Raw genomic sequence first — 17,563 nt, 5'->3', positions numbered from 1 at the left:
AGATCATCGTTGGCTGTGCGATTGAACGAAGAGGAAAGCGATGACGGAGTTTAATCGGGGGCAACCACTATTATTGGAGAAATGGGAAAGAGAGGTGGCGGATTGTGGAGGAGGTAGCAAATTGTGGAGGAGGTAGCGGAACGGCAACGGAGGAGGTAGTCGTTCTCAATCTTCGATTGATCTAGGTTTAAAATGGGATTTCTTTTTCTTTTTTCTTTTTTCTTTTCTCTCTCTTTCTTTTCTAATGAGAAGGTGTAAAAGGTGTGCAATATTATACTTGTTTATAAATCGAGTCTCTAAGACTCGATTTCCAGGTGGTTGCCACGTGGAAGAAACGCCACATTAGACGTGATCAGATCATGGAAACCGAGTCTGTGAGACTCGATTTATAGGCCCTAAATCGAGTCTTTTAGACTCGAGATGCTAGTAAAAAATATAGTTTGAAAATAATGCCTACTAATTATATTGTTTGAAAAAAACTGTTAATTCCCAATTTTGGCCCACCAAACCCCCTCTAAAATTTCTGACTTTTTTGTCACTTTGTTTGTGGTTCAACTCTCCCCAAGCTCATAAATCATTCCCCTTAGCCCACACTCACTTAGCCTCAAACATTCCTTTTCATTTTTCTGCATATTCACAGCCCATAAATGTTTCCTAATCAATCACAAACAACTCTTTACCCATAAAAGCCTTAGCCTCAACATTAACTCCATCACACTACAACAAGCTTAAATACCCATTTACTCAAAAATCTGAGTTCAATATGTGCTGCACTGAGTTGGAATCTCTGTCTCCTTTCATTCCATCCTATTTTTTCCTCTTTTACTTGTAATTGTGAAACCTTTAATCCTTATTTATTGTTATTTTGATGAAAACTATAATGTTTTGGATACTATGAAAGTTTTCCCTTATGATAACTTGATAATAATAATAAAAACTATATGATTTTTATCATGTAAACACATTTATTGACTAATCAAACGTTACTGCTGGAGATCTGTCATATTCACTGCTGGACCGTTTTTCCTCTTGTGTACTTGTTATAATGGGCCAACTTTTATATTAACCAACTATGAAGGAAATACATAATTTTTACTATGCAAATACATTTATTGATTTTTCAAACATATACTATTGGACATTTCTCTTGCTTACCGTTAGACTATTATTTAAACACTTGTTATGGTGGGCCATCATTTGTGCTAGCTTATCTTTTCAAGAGGTATTTTTGGGGCCTTATTATAATCTTTGTTGGATGCAACCTAGACTTTGAGCAAAATGGGCCTTTCACACTTCATCGATAGCCTTTGGGCCATGTTCTAAGCCTAAAGTCGAGTCTCGGTTTTGACTCCTCTAACATCATGCGGGCAACGAAAAACACCCCCAACAATAAATTACCTCAGCAGTAGGCTCAAATGGTCCTTGGGAAAGATGGGTTTCATGAATTACCTCAGCAATGAGCCTAGATGGTCTCTTCTCTACCTAAGTTCCTTTTAAGTTTTATCTTTTATTGGACCCCAGGCCGGGCCCACTTTGCGAATTTCCTTTTCAGGCTAAAGTCTTCAAGGTAGATTTAGGTCTACTCTCTCACAAATAGGATTTAAACATATAATATCTATTTCATGATTATTATTGCACATAATTTAAGCTCTAATTGTTTCAACATTAACATTTTTTTATGGAAAATGAATCATTTTTCAAAAATCTTTTTTTTTTTTTTTAACTATGGGGCTGTTTGGTTTTTGTGTTTCTATCACCCATAACTCTGTTTCCATCACCCATAACTCAAAATATGTAGGTCCCACGACTGAGAAGTGTGTTTGGCATTGTTTTTAGTTTTTGTTTCTACCACTTAATTCTCTGATTTTTGAGTGATGGGTTATAGAAACTGAAAACTCATTTTAGGTGTTTTCAAGTTATGAAAATAGAGTTTTGATGGCATTTTTGAAAATACACACACATTTAGAGATCCACAATCAGACCTTTTGCTCTCTTCAACACATGTTACCTTCTTTTCTTTTTCTTTTTTTTGTCTTTCACGCTGGGTCTAGGACACATCTTTCTCTATTCTCTTCTTTTTTCTTTTTTCTTTTCCTTCTTTTCTTTCCTTTTCACATTGATTTCTAGGTTTGCTTGCAATTTTTTTTTTCTTTTTTTTTCCATTCCTTTTCATTGGGTTTCTGGGTTTGGGTTCTCCCTTTTCTTTTTTTTCCTTTTTTCTTTTTTTCACATTGGTTTCTAGGTTTGGTTGCAATTTTTTTTCTTTTTTTCTTTCCTTTTCACGTTGGTTTCTGGGTTTAGTTGCAATTTTTTTCTTTTTCTTTTCACCGGATTGGAAAATCAATGAATCAAAGAGGAAATTACAAGCACCAAACCCATACAAACGAAACCCATACACCCATAGATTACAAGCACCAAACCCATTCAAAAGAAACCCATATACCCACAAATTATAGGCACCAAACCCATTCAAAGATTACAAACACCAAGCCGATATACCCACAAATTGGCACTAAACAGAGTTATGGGTGATGAGTGGGTATTGCTGTTTTTCTTCTCCATTTTCCCCGTCGGCACTGCTATGTCAGTCTTAGACCCATTAAAAAAAAAAAAAAAATCAAGAACCAAACTTTTCAAACAGAACAATACCCACAAAAAATCTTTACAAATTTCACCGATAAAACTTAAGGGATCTATGAAAAATCAAGCCTTGGTGACGGTGGGTTGAGAATGTGAGAGATCGACGCCGTTGGGTTGAGAAGGCAGGAGATCAACGCCGCCGCTACACGTCGAAGGAGATCGGCGTCGTCTTCTATCTTAGCTGGGTTCGGGTTTGTGTTGGGAGAGTAACAGGGCCATGGTGACTGAAGGGGAAGAAATTGAAATGAAAAGAGTGAGGGTGAGACGGGTAGGTTAACAGAACATATGACATGGTGCTCAAGTATGGGTCCCACAAAAAGTAGAAAAAATTGAGTGATGAGAATCTGAAAATAGTGTGCCAAACGAGTGGGTTTAGGAAATTAGGGTATTTTAAGTGATGAATGATAAATGATGAGTGATGAATGACGAGTGACAAAAATTGAGTGAGGAGTAATTAGTGATTGTTTTCAAAAAACCAAACAGCCCCTATATCATTTTATTATGTTTGGTATAAACCTTAAAATGAGTTGGAAACTATTTTTTTGACTTCCTTTAATTGACACCTCTCCATGCACAAAGTGCTTGAGGGTCCAGGCGAAAAGAGTTCGAGTTGTAAAGTTAGCAATATATTATAATTATCTAAATAAAAAAAGCTTTACATGAGATAGTATTGTTTTTCTTATTTAGTTTCGCGTGATATACATTTTTTTTCCAAACAAATTTAGTAGAAAACAACTCTATCTCACCCAAACTATATTAGGGAAATTAAAAATAGTTTTCTCTCTATTTTTCTTTTATATACGATACTACCAAATATAGGAAAATGCTAAAAACTATCTTCACATAAAGTATTCCAATGAAGCAAAATGAAATTTTTTATTCGACAACAAAATATTTTATCAATTTAAATAATTAGAATTGACTGACATCACATAGATTTAAAGAATCACTAAAAAAATACCATAAACTTTTTTTGAGTAATGCTAGAGTTATGAAAATAAAAATTACAATATAAGGGTATGTTTGGTAAGGGTATGTTTGGTAACTGTTTTTTCCCCTCATTTTCTGTTTCCAAAAATAATTTTCTATTTTTGAGACTAAAAAACTTGTTTGGCAACTCAAAATGGATAGAAAACAAAAACTATATTCAAAACTCAATTTGTGAAGGAAATTGAAAACATGCAAAAGGCTGTTTTCAGTTTTTAATTTTCAAAAGTCAATGAAAACACGCATTTAATTAAATGAATCTATCTCATTTAATGAGTTAGCATTAGAGTTCAAATCCCAGTAACAATATATTTTAGTATTTTCTATTTTTTTTCTTCAAAAAACTATCTTTTTAATTTCAACTAACCAAACATGTTTTTGATTTCAAAAATACAAGAAATTTGTTTTTTCTTTATATTCCCAAAAACAAGTTTTTGAAAATAAAAAACAAAAACTATTACCAAACATAACCTAAGATTTACATATTAACATGTCATTAATCGCAAAGAAATAATTCAAAACATTCATTTCATAGTTTTGTTTAAGCGACAACAATCATATCACCATATCAATTTGTAAAGCTCATTGTAGTAAAATTTGTAATAATTTTAGTTCTTTTTTTAAAACGATATTAGGGATACTAGAAATTTTCTTATATAAAACTTACGCCCAAAAATTGTAGTAGTATTAATATATTTTTTTTCTCTCTTTTCTTTGAGAGTAAATACATTCACTAGTCTGATTAAATGGGGAAAAAAAATTATTCATTAGGAGCAAAAGAGGGTGAGGACCATGGTCCATTTGGACCATTTCTACCTAAGTTCTCAAAAGGGTTTAAAAACTTTTAACCCATCACACAAGGTAAAATTTGCGAAATAGTAGTTTTTTTGAAAAAATTTTGGTGCATAGCATGCGTTTGAACTTATTTTGTAAGTTAGACTGTTTTTGGAACTCGAGTTTGGGCTGAAACTTGAGTTTGACAAACTCAAGTTCTAAGTAGTGGGCAACAATATTGAATGGAACTCGAGTTCTAAAAACAATCTAACTTACAAAATAATTTCATCAATTTGTTGCTTTTCTAAAATTTTTCTAAGATTATGCTATCTAGCAAATTTTTCCCATCACTCAAAGCTCACAGAACGATGGGCCCAGCTTAACCCGGATCTTCGGGTCAACCAGTTACGTCCCGACCCGCTTACCATTTTCCCGAGAAAGGAAAAGAGTGAAAAAAAGGGAAAAAGAGTGGAAACTGTGAAAACGAGAAGAGATCACAATCAAAACCCCAGCAGCCATCTCTGCTTATCTATATTCTCACTCCAAAACCTTCGTCTCAATCCAATTCTCACTCATTTTAAATTATTATTTTTCCTAACATCTGTTTGGCAACCGAGAAAATCACAATCAAAGCTCTCGCGTCCGGGAAATTCAATGGCTCCGAAGCCCAAAGATAAACCAAAACCCTCTCATTCGCCGTCACAGCCTCCTCCTCCAATCGAAGATCTCTTCGCTTCCCTTAGCAAACACATCGAAAGATCCGATTTCGAACAAGCCGCCAAAGTCACAGATCAAGGTCCATTTCTCGGTTTCATCACCTTCTCCGAATTCCTAAATTTATTTTTCCTATTAAATTTCATTTTTTGATTTTTGATTTTTTTTTCTTTGGGGGTTTGTTTTTAGTTCTAAGAGTAGCACCAGGAGATGAGGATGCGATTCGATGCAAGGTTGTGGCTTTGATCAAGGCGGATAGGATCGACGATGCTCTCTCGACGATTCAATCCACAAAGAAGGTCCCGATCGATTTCACTTTCTTTAAGGTACGTAGTTTCAAGCATTTATACCATTATTATGAAATTATCTTAAATTTAATTTTGTGCCAGTCTCTTTCTCTGCTTGAATTCGAAGTACATTGCATTTACATGCTTTGATAGGTGAATTTTCTTATCAAAATGCTTCAGAGAAATTTAATCACTAGGCATTGCCTTCAAATTAAGCGTTTTCATAAAATTAAAAAAAAAAAAAAAATCCTAATGTTCTTGCGATAGTATGCCGGGATTACTTGGAAACTGGTTATGGTGTGTGGGGTCAGCTGCTCGTAGGTTTTACTGGCAAGAGGAGCGTCCAAAGGGCCCTTCTTTGGAGTTCTCGTGTTAGAGCACACTTTGTGATATGCCTATTGATTTACCTGGAAACTAGAGGCGCGTCCAAATGGTTCTTCTTTAGAGCTCTTGTGTTAGAGCACACTTTGCGATGTGCCTATTAATTTATCTAGAAACTGGTTATGGCGTGTGGGGGTTAGCTGCTCATATATTTTACTAGCTAGAGGCACGTCCAAAGGGCTCTTATTTAGAGTTCTTATGTTAGAGCACATTTTGTGATATGCCTTTTTGTTTTGTGGACACTTGTTTCTCAATGATTGTATAAAAGAATTAGGGAGAAATTAAATGGAAAAGAATAAAAAAAATTTGGCAAGTTTGGTGCTTATTGATAGGTGATATCAAATTCTGCTGCACTTGGGTATTTCTTTTATCTGTGAGCAAATGCTAAATTTAAGGGGTTTTTTTTTTTTTTTTTTTTTTTTTTTTTCCCTGAAACTAACACTCCCTCTCCGTTCTTCTATGTCATTCCCTTGAATGATCCCCAAAAAAAAAAGTCCACCTTAATTGCTTTGCTTGCCTTTCTTATATCGTTCCTTTTCCCCTATCTTCTCCTTCCTTCTGTTGATCATCCATTGGCCTCCGCTCTGACCCTCCGTCCCATCAGAGGTCTTATCCGTACTCAAATGGCTCACCATGATCGATGTTGCCTTGTCAAGGGGTTACATCCCTATTAATGTGGCCAGGGGGGTTAGGTGAGCGCATTCAATGCGGAGGTGACAGCTCACCTAAGACTTGCTCCTTCGCCGTACTCCCGTCGCCGACGCGTGGCACTGGGCCCTCTCCTCCTCGGATATTCAAAGAGTCCTTTGGTGAGGTGGTCTTCGTGTCCTTCCGAGGTCTCGAACGCCCGAGGACAGGGTCATCCTCGGATATGCTCCTCGGGGGTTAGTCTTCGCGCTTTCATCCTCGGACTCATCATGCATCCTTGGTGTGGGCCATTTGGGCCTGATTTGGAGTGGGCCAAGGCTACCCGATTTTCTGACTCCACATAATATTTAAATTTTCAAAATATATAGGCGTGTTACAAAAGTTGAAGTCTTTTGCTATAAAATTTTTTTTTAACCAAACTTTATAAAAAAAAGAAAAAGAAAAAGAAAGTTAAAAAAAGCCCCAAGGCTAAATGGAACAAAATAATTGGGAAATATAAATTAGAAACAAATAGTCCCCTTCTCTTCCCTATCAAAATCATAATAAACCCAATTGTCCAATTCATCTTTCAACCCATTGTTACTCCCTATAACCCCCAACATTAACATCAATGGAACAACAACATCAACACGATTCTGCGACTCCTCTTACCAAACCAAAGGATTTTGGAAAATCTGAATACGGGTTACAACATCTGTTTCATCACACTCTCTCGTCCACTTGCTCTGCTTTTTGGTGCTTTTGTTTTGTCGAATTTGTGGGTCATGGAAGTAACTGCCTGTGTTTTTTTTTTTTTTGTTTTTCTGGTTTAGGTGTGAGCACTATATGAGACGATGCAAGATTCGAGCCCCATGTTGCAACCAGATCTTCCCTTGCCGCCACTGCCACAATGAAGTCACGGTCTCTTTCTATATATTTTTGTGCGTGCGTGTGTGTGTTGGTGTTTATGTGTGAATTAACTTCTAAATGCATTTATTGGAAAATTTTTCATCTGGGTATTTATTTATTTATTTTTTTCTTTTCAATATTTTGATGATTTTTTGTAGAGCAACCTGAGCAACCCAAAAGATCATCATGAGCTGGTCAGGCAAGATGTTAAGCAAGTATGTATGTGTTTTCAATATTGACATGTATGTGTATTTCTATAAGTTGTAGGTGATGGGGTTTATTATTAATAATAATTAGGACAGTGGTGGCTCTATGAATATTTTTTAGGGTCTTCACTCAGAAATTTAAATTATACAAAATTTGATAAAGAAGATATAACTTGAATATATCGACGTTCCAAACAAAAAAAGTATTACAAGTTTTTCTACTAGCAAAGAGTAAAAGAAAAAATGGACTGATAAGAGATAAAAGGGAGAATTGAGAATGCTGAGATGATAGTAATAAAATAAGAGAATTGAAATGACAATAGAAAAGAGAAAGAAAAACTGATGATATTTGCTGTAACTACGAGCTACGTCATTAAGGAAAGCAAAATTATTGTAACTGTAAAGCCAAAAAGAGCATAATTGCTAGCATTGCCTAGGAAAACTCATGAACTACAATATTATTCTTGAGTCCTTATTTCAAGGAAAAATGAAATTAGAGATTATTTTTATGTAATAGGTTGAAAGAGTTACAAATTTGAATAATTATTTATATTTTTCTTTTTGAATAGTTTTTTTTGTTGAATAATTTGTTAACTCATTTTTGTTTGGTCTAGTCTTTTTTTCCCCCCGGTTATTTTTGTTGTTATTTAAGTTTTTTTTTTTTTTTTTTTTGGGGTGGGGGGAGGGTTTAAGGGGTGAAGGATTATTTTTGTGGGGATAGACTTATTTTTGGAGTAATGCTACATCTACAACAGTTTTAAAATAAATCTTATGCAATAATTTGTGATTAGTGGGTTAATGATGTCAATATTGAGCCAAAATTAGAATTAGTAACTGCTTTCTGCTTGTTACATAAGATTTGTTGTGAAATTATTGTAAAAATGTTGTGAATATAGCACTACTCTTATTTTTATTGAATCAAAGTTCTTATAATTTTCAAGTAAGGGTGGTCAATATTTTTATTAGGGTGGTCCAAATAGGTTAATTTATTGTGTGTATATATATATATATATTTGCAAGTATATATATACATTTTCTGGCAAGTCAAGGGTGGTCCTGTGACCACCTTGAGTTACAAGTAGCGCTGCCCCTGAATTAGGACACACATTCAATACTTAAATTATAACTACTTGCAGTTACAACTTAAAACTGTTATATTGTTTTTAAGAGCCTATGATTGTGCGCATAGCGTATATGAAGAGGCTAGTTGTTATTATTAATGAAAATGGTTGTGGAATATGATTTTATTTATTTATTTATTTATTTTTCAGGTTGTATGTTTGATTTGCAATACTGAGCAGCAGGTTTGAAGTTGTGGTTTGAATGATTCTTCTCTCCTTTTATAAGTTGATTTTTGTTATGTTTCTGAATTGGGTTAATGGGCAAGTATTGTTTTTGTGTTGTGTTGCAGGTTGCTCAGGTTTGTTCTAACTGTGGTGTCAACATGGGAGAGTACTTTTGCGATGTTTGCAAATTCTATGATGATGTAAGATAGTTGTCCGGTTGATTAGTTATTTGGTCAAAGCAGACTTAAGCTTCTGGATGTTTTCATGGTGTTAAAATTTTCAGTATTTGATGCTATACAATGTTGCTGTTTGTGCAGACTGATAAGGGGCAGTTTCATTGTGAAGAATGTGGGATTTGTAGGTAAGTGAGTGGGTTATCTGTAAATTAATTTCATGGGTTGATCTAATTTCAGTTTTCTGCATAAATGTCTTATGCTAATTGAATTGTGACTTTCAGAGTTGGTGGTCGTGATAACTTCTTTCACTGTAAGAAGTGCGGTACATAACTTCTTACCTTGCTGCTCTTTTGATATAGTGATTTATTTATGAGATTGTTTGTATTTCAGTTATACATACTTTCATTTTTCTGTATATAAGTAAGGTGATTCCTTGGTAAGATTATTAGATTATCATAAGATTGGGTTGCTTTCATTTCCAATCATATTTACTTTGAAGTTGGAGCATTTTATTGTTGATTGATTGTTAAGAACAGGCTTTCAGATTAATGGGTCAATCATTCTAGTGATATAAGTTAGTTATATGCAATTGGTGGTTGATCATGCTGGCATTATAGTTACATTGACGTTTTACTACAAGAAATTTATTATGATTAATGCTGGGCTTTTATGCATCCAAACAGAGTAAAGACTTTGAAGAAACCTAGGGCAAGTACAATAAAAATGCTGGGTTTGTGTGTCTATTTATATATAGAAGTTGAGTTTGTATGCTGCATGAATGCTTTTAAATTGTACATTACCCATTGAATTGCCATCATCATGTGGAAGTTTTTATTTATGTTTCTGACAGAATTCATGGGAGAGCAGAATGTATAAAAAAATTTGGACACTAAGTGGGGGGGAAATTGAACCTGAAAAGATGATGGTGAGATGGATGAAAGGGTGAAGATTAGGAGGTTGTTGTAACAGCTAGGTGGAAGGTGAGGTTGTGGGTTCAAGACCCTTTGGGTTTATTTGTTTACCAATAGGAAACAGATAAGTGAAAAGAAATATTCGGATTGGAGCATTACCAGCAAATAATGCCGTAAGAATTTTCTAGATTGGATTGTTATTTACTTGTTATGGTCTGATGTTCCAAACTTCGAGTTTGTCACTTGATTAAATGTTGTACAGAATTGGCATCCTTATTTTCTGAACATCCTATCAACATATATGAAGATGTTTAAGTCTAAGTCTGTTCTCTCATTTTAGTTTAGTTTTGTTGCTGTCTTACCTAATGTTTGTCTTTTTTATTATTGAACACTTGATCCTCATTGCTTATATTATATATTATTCTGTATATTTTTTTTTCAAGCTAGTATTTGAATATATTTTGGATCTTTATGGTCTTGAGTTCAGGATCTTGCTATTCAGTGAGTCTGCGTGATAATCACTTATGTGTGGAGAACTCCATGAAGAATTTCTGCCCTGTTTGTTATGAGGTCTGTGAATTTGATTTCTTATTCAAAAAAAGAAAAAAAAGAAAAAAGAGAAAAAGTCTGAGCTTTTGAGTATTACAGTTGATTTAAAGTTTAGAAGAAAACTGTGTTTTAACTATTTACTTTTACGCATCAGTATCTTTTTGACTCAATTCAAGGCACCTCAATTATGAACTGTGGACACACAATGCACACGGACTGCTTTCATGAGATGGCACGGCAGAATCAGTTAACTTCAGCTTGCTTTTGCAATTTTTTATTTCATTTATTTATTGATAATAAAAACAATTTTTTATAATCTGTAAATGCGTTGGATTTATCACCTAGGTATCGTTGTCCTATCTGCTCCAAGACAGTGCATGAGATGTCTGATCACTGGAGATTGTTGGATGCGGAGGTATGGAGTTTTTACTTTTCTTATTTTATTGCAAAAAGAATACTTTACCTCTTTCTATTAATTTATTTTGTAGTATTATACATTTTTTAGATTAATTGTATTGAAAAGTTACCTATCAAAAAAAAAAAAAAAAAATAGTAATAATAATTGTATTGAAAAGTGCAAAAAAAGAGTGCAACTCTAGGATGCATTTCTTATTCATTTATTTTGTATAGTTATCCATTTATCTATAAGAAGGAACTGGTTTGGGTTCAGGATTAAGCATGGTTATCTAGAATCACATTATCCCAGCCTCCAATTGTAGTGGTATGAGGTATAATGATAAAAGGATTGGGTTGAGCTTGAACATTACCTTACATCAATTGAGATAGCTTGAACATTACCTTAACAACAAACAACCTTTGTAAAAGACATGTGCTTGTGCTTGATTGGTGCAATATGTGCAAGAGATGTGGGGAGTCAGTGGATCACCTTCTGCTTCATTGCCCCATAGCTTGGGAGTTGTGGTCATTGGTATTCAGTTTGTTTGGTTTCCATTGGGTTATGCCTCATACAGTTTTTGAGTTGTTTGAGTTTTGGCAGGGAAAGTTTGGGCGACATCGCAACATAGATGTTTGGAGAATAGTGTCTCATTGTTTGATATGGTGCATTTGGTGAGAAAGAAATGCTAGAAGCTTTGAGGGATGCAAATGTCCTTTACTAGAGATTAAGTCTTTTTTCTTGCACACTCTCTTTGATTGGAGTGTGGTCTTTTCTCATTTTTCTTGTTCTTCTCTTAATGTTTTTCTTAATCGTTATAATTTTGGTTCCTGATTTGTGCCCCCACAGTACATCCCCAATGTACTCAGTTTGGCAATTTTATTAATAATATGTTTACGTTATATATAAAAATTAAAAAAAAAAAAAAAAGTGAGATGGTGTTGAAGCTATTTATAGGAAAAAAGAGATAGTGTTGAAGCTATATGGCTTGGCTTGTTTGTTTCATAGGTGGCAGGAACCCTGAATGGTATCTTAGTTTCTTTTTCTCTTACTATAAGTTTTAGTATTTAGATCTTATAACTTATCATATTAGCCAAGAGGCTTGTAGCTCAATTGGAACCTCCTTTTGTTTTCAATGGAGACATCTAGGTTCAAATTTCCCCACCCCCAACTATTGATTTATACCCAAAAAAAAAAAAAAGTCCTTATCATATTAAGAATATTTTGATCTAAGGAGCTGAGTTTAAGATTTTATGAACTAAAATACACGCTGCTTATTTTGCTTAGCTTGAATTGAAAAATGAAAATGCTATGAATTCTTGCACCATAAATAACCCACTTTCTGGGTGGGTTTGCTTAGAGCTCTGCTTTTGGTAGCCCTGAATGTTGAAGGAATGTGTGACTTTGTTATATGCATGTTTGTGTCTATATGCATGAAGTTGACTGCAGTATGTTTATACGAAATTAGTAATTATTGCTGAATATTATTTTTTTCCTGCTTGTGATGACTATTTCCCACTCCTGCTTTTTGTCTAAAGTGGTTCTGTGTTAATATGGCTATGTATCTCCTGTGACAGATACAAGCTACTGCCATGCCTGAGGAATACCAGTATGAGGTAGTTTCTTCATCCATGCCTTTCTATGTTAGTTTGCTTTTAAGTATGCATTACATGCCTCAAATCCCACATTAGCTTAAACTTGATTTGGATGAAGCTCGTAGAAAGTAGGAAGAATAATATTTACTGCCCCGTAAAAATCTTTCAACTCATTCATAGTAGTTTGTGATATGATTTGTCAGTTTTAAAAATTGTGCCATGTGGAACCTTTATACACTGACCAAACCTCTGAAGTAGACTGTTTTTAACATCCCCTGAAGAATGTGGTTCTTTTTTTATTTCAACAGTGATACATGTCTGGCTGTTCACAGCAACTCATTATTCGTTTCTTTTCTGAAGCATAGAGTGCAAATAAACCTTCCAATGTAACTTAGACATTTGAATCTGAAATCTAAAAGCCTTTTGTGAACATCAATTATAACTTAAAAAATTACTTTTCTAAAATTTAAAAGGTTGTTTGGACCTAGTTTTCAATTAGCTCAATTGGTAAAGTCTTTTATTATTAGGTAAGAGACTTGGATTTGAATCTTGCCTGAATAAAAAAGAATCAATTGGTGTCTTACCCTAATGGTAAAGAGCTACCATCATGGAGCGGATACCATAGGTTTCGATTCCTATCTTATCTTTCCACTCTACCATTATCTGTCTATAAAAGTGTCTCTAGGATGATTATTCTGGTTCTTTGCATTTCCGAAGTGCATAAAACATGGTACATGTACTAAGTGATTGAGGGCCTTACTTGTGCTGCAACAATTATTCCTCTTTCTAAAAGAGAGATTTTTTTTACTAGCTTGTTCCTATCATTCCTGATCTGGAATATAGCAAAACAGTCTATACTAATCTGTGTAGTGGTTATTTTGATCTGACTGCTGCAAGCAGCTAGTCTACTAAACAACATACTGAGTTGTATGTGTATTTTGCAGGTTTCAATTCTTTGCAATGATTGCAACAATACTAGCAATGTTCGCTACCACATTTTAGGGCACAAGTGCAGCCACTGCAATTCATACAACACCCGCAGGATTTCAACACCAGATAATCAATGAGACATCAGCTGATCAAGAAAGCTGGTTAAACAAACAATACAGATTAGGCTATAACACACATTATACATTGTTTCAACGAAAAACTTCCACTTTAGCAAGTGCCTAGGCAAAGTATAGGAGAGAATGTATTGCTTTGTAATTGACTAGTTTGCATAGGTTCTTTCAGTATGTCTCAAATGAGTAGTTTATAAGACATCCATGGGATTTGAATGGCCTCAAAAGGCTTGCTGATTCATAGTTGAGATTTTTAAGTTGGATTCAGATATTGAATTTTGAACGGGAGAGTTGACCCCAAAAGGCTTGCTCATGTTATTCCTCCAATATATGCAATTAGTAAACAGTTACTTGAATCTGTATTTTCAAGCTGAATACTTGTGTTTGTGATTTTTAATTTTTATTTTTTTTAATTTTAATTTTTTGGTAATCCATGTGATAAGATTTCATGATTGTAGCACGAACGAAGGGTCACTAGTATACAAAGGTACTCTATAACTCTTTTTAAAAAATGATTAATGCTGCAAAGTAGTTATGAACTGGATGCAAAAACCGCTCCTGCATACAGCGTTCTTGTGCATTGGATGCAACATAAACATGACATGTGTTCTAAAATGATTACGTTGTTCCATCTAGCGACTGGAGTTTTGAATGGAAACTTTACAGGGTGATAATGGGTTGGAATGATCACTTTTGTAAGACAAATGTACATTGTTGCCCATTACAAAAGATGGCACTTTATATGTGGAATGGTTTGTTTAGGTTTGACGTGTGACCTGGGCATACTGATTTCTGAGTTAGAAGTAAACACTACTTAGGTTGACGATTGGTACCTTTTAATTTGCGGCAAACTAAAACCTAAATCTGTCACAATAAGGGCTATTGATACGGACTTCGGTGTGACAAGAGTCTACGTTGTGGATTATAGAAATAGCCTGGTGACTATCCCAAAAACACTAGCTAGGTCCCTAATATGGTAGAATGAAATAATATTGCCTATATAACTATCTAACACAACTGTGATAATCATCACATAAGCTTTCTCAATATCATGATTTTTTTTAATCTTCTCAAAATGAGAGAATGACTCCAAATATCGTAAATTCTCTCACCCATAATTAGTTGAATTTCAAACTCTAAGAAAAAGAGAAAATTATAATATACCATAAAATCAATTCATTTCTCTCCAATTCCCTTCTTATTTGAGATGAACTAAAGAGAATTGTAGAGGTTTTCATTGATTTTTCTCGCAGAATCCTTAAACCTCGTTGAATGTCAAACTAACTAATTAATTCTAAACTGCTAAGATATTGTGGTATAATAATATTTTAATATTTTTGGAAATTTTCTTTTGTAAGATTGTACTTTATATGCTTGAAATGCTCTCCTAGGATTCAACGAAAACTCTAAAATGTAATAAAATTGAAAATTATTGATATTATGCATTCACACAACTACCTATGCCCCAGGCTAATGGATATTATATATGCATGTAATCACTATAAAGGGAGAGCTATTGGTTAAAATCCATTATACACCCAGGGCAATCACACAATATGTGATCCTATATACTCATGCCCAATATGAAGACTCTTTCCTTTTTTATTTGAATAGAAAGTGATCAAATGGGATTTAATTCTCCCTTTAATCTGACAGTAACAAATCTTAGCTATTCGCAAGCAACTCATCTTATTTGATGTCTCTACTTAATTAGGTGGTTAAATGCTAAAGCTAACATATGAAATGAAAATTCTTGCTTTTTGCGAATAAATTGACAAGTTATCAATAATCTTTAAAAACATCCCTGAACATGTCAAAGCGTTTATAAAAGCTGAACAAGTAAACATTAAGCATGTTACAAAAGATACTGAAGTTTAACTAATTGAATTTAACATTTTCTATCATTTAAGCTTTTGGAACCAAGCCAATCCTCCTGAAAAATACACATTATAGTCAACATCTCAATCTCTGTCTCTTGAATAACCTTGGATGGTTAAATGCTAAAGCTAACATACGAAAAGAAAATTCTTGTGAATAAATTTACAACTAGTCACCAATTATACTTGAATACATCCCTGAACATGTGAAGAAACATAAATGCCGCACACAAAGTGTTAATGAACTGCTTGTTACATAAAGGTTATGTAAATGAATTTTATCCTATCCTATCATTTTAAGACTTTGGTACCGAGCCAATTCTCGTGAAATAACAGATTAAGCAACATCTCAATCCCTGGCTCTTGCATAGGCTGTGATTCACCTTGCAATAGCTCTTCAGCAAATGCTATATCCCAGTCAATCTCCTCCAATGACTCATCCACTCTAGGAGATTCAATCGCTAATTTCTCTGGGGGTGAGTCCTTTGAATCCAACTGCTTTCCTACTAATGTAGTTCCAATATTGTTGATCACTACTACATCTTCACTAGCGGAATTGCCGTGATCATCATCATCGGTCAAGTCAATAATAACTCTATTACTGACATGTTGCAACTCAGCATCAATAGCTGCTACCTTACTAGGATTTGTGGTGGTTGTCTTTGCTGATGGTATGCCGTTGTTACATATAGGCTCCAATTTTTTGTTTTCTTGTGTTTCAATTGAAACCACCTTTGTTTTCTTGCGTATATGCTCAGGCTTCGTCCTTTGATCACCTTCATTCTCTTTCATCTTCTTTGCATTCTCTGGTTCTCTTACTTTTCTCTTCTTTTCTGGTTCATCATTCTTTTTAATTCGACAGAGAACATAATCTGGGAACTGCAATAGATGCACAAATTAATATCTAAGTTAAGAGTCTATCAAAGTAGTTGACCATCACTGATGGGTTGTCTTTAACAAATGTTCAAATAGGATAATGCTAATAAAGTAGATAAAAGGCAAAGCCAAACAACAGTGCCAGAAGTAATTGGATTTGTTTTTCTCAATTAATTACATAAACTTATATTACAAGAAAATTGAAAAGAAATTGAATTGAATCTTGGTCACGATGTGATTGTTGTCTACAATCATAATCTTTTTGTAGAACCTATTGATATATGAAGTTTAGTGGGTCCTTGAAAATATCAATACGTAAAGCTATTTACATAAAAACCAATTTCTTAATTTCTAGTGTGCCCCATATATGTTGGATCTAAACTCCAAAAAATTTCCAGAACCCAGACCAGAAGGGCGAGAACCTAGCAACTGCCAACTTAATTAATGACATGGTCTCGTTTAGAAACCTAAAGCAACCAGAGAAAATTTCATGTGGTTAGAGATATTATGCCCAAAAGGCCTAAATTTATTGTAGTTTATCATTTATGTACTTGTAAAGCAAACATGCTAACCCTAAACTAATTTAAGGTTAACCTGGGGTTCTTTAATATTATAAACCAAACCCGGCCTATACCGAAACTTCTCAAATATTAAAAATTACACCTAAATTTTTTAAAATTTTCAAAAGATGTATGGTTGCCCCCCAAATTTCTCCAATATTAAAATTTTACCCCTAAATTTACCTAAAATTTTCAAAAGAAATATGATTAATTAACCCCCAAAAATCTTCTTATTTCTTATATAAGACTATTAAATTGTTTCAATTTTTATATTTGTTGTTCTTATTATTATTATTTTTTTATAGTCCAAAGGCTTCCAATTGAATCAATTAGATATCAAACATTGATTCTGTGTCTACTCCAAAACCAAATATATCTATCTGTATAATAATTATTATTATTGGCTGTGCACGTCTAAAATATATATTGAAAATAAACCACCCAAAAAATAAAAAAAAAGTTTTGAAAAAGTAGTAATTAATTTGCTTACTTTTGCATGAGGAAGCATGGAGGCATCAAGGCTATACTCGTACATGATCCAACGCCCATCATCGTTCACCGACTTAGAACTACTCTCATACCGATATCTTTTCTTCACCCCATGAACCCTGATCGGCGGCGTTGCCGTCTCAGTCTCAAGAGCACTAGTTTTGTTGTCACAATAAATCTTGACGCCGGAGTCCTCGCCTTTCCATGCACCCTTGTCCCCTACCGTCCGATCAAAACGTGTGCCCTTCACACTCTTCTTCTTCA

At 34.1% G+C, this 17,563-nt stretch overlaps 1 protein-coding gene and 1 non-coding gene across 2 annotated transcripts; both read left to right on the top strand.

Moving 5' to 3' along the window:
• Positions 1 to 4,544: 4,544 nt before the first annotated feature.
• LOC112015587 (uncharacterized) lies at positions 4,545 to 5,441 on the top strand. Its single transcript, XR_010632494.1, has 2 exons — positions 4,545 to 5,197; positions 5,305 to 5,441. It is a non-coding gene; the product is annotated as an uncharacterized LOC112015587 (transcript).
• Positions 5,442 to 6,938: 1,497 nt separating this feature from the next.
• Positions 6,939 to 13,853, top strand: LOC112020563 (E3 ubiquitin-protein ligase MIEL1). The gene is made up of 12 exons (XM_065782173.1): positions 6,939 to 7,115; positions 7,244 to 7,331; positions 7,478 to 7,534; positions 8,797 to 8,829; positions 8,937 to 9,011; positions 9,129 to 9,172; positions 9,269 to 9,309; positions 10,386 to 10,468; positions 10,602 to 10,693; positions 10,793 to 10,862; positions 12,419 to 12,457; positions 13,381 to 13,853. Exons 1-12 carry the CDS (start codon positions 7,042 to 7,044, stop codon positions 13,501 to 13,503), a joined length of 819 nt encoding a protein of 272 aa, XP_065638245.1. The 5' UTR covers positions 6,939 to 7,041; the 3' UTR covers positions 13,504 to 13,853.
• The last annotated feature ends 3,710 nt before the right edge of the window (positions 13,854 to 17,563 follow it).

The sequence above is a fragment of the Quercus suber genome, unplaced genomic scaffold, assembly GCF_002906115.3.
Source record: "Quercus suber isolate HL8 unplaced genomic scaffold, Cork oak 2.0 scaffold_292, whole genome shotgun sequence".
Taxonomy (NCBI): domain Eukaryota; kingdom Viridiplantae; phylum Streptophyta; class Magnoliopsida; order Fagales; family Fagaceae; genus Quercus; species Quercus suber.
Note: the sequence above shows the minus strand (reverse complement) of the source record. Positions and strands in the feature narration are given on the sequence as shown.

Excerpts from the sequence above, each read along its gene's own strand:
- LOC112020563 (XM_065782173.1), top strand. The coding sequence starts at position 7,042 with ATGGAACAACAACATCAACACGATTCTGCGACTCCTCTTACCAAACCA. Across the intron at positions 7,535-8,796 it reads TCAGGCAAGATGTTAAGCAA|GTTGTATGTTTGATTTGCAA; the intron begins GTATGTATGTGT and ends TTTATTTTTCAG. Across the intron at positions 8,830-8,936 it reads TTTGCAATACTGAGCAGCAG|GTTGCTCAGGTTTGTTCTAA; the intron begins GTTTGAAGTTGT and ends GTTGTGTTGCAG.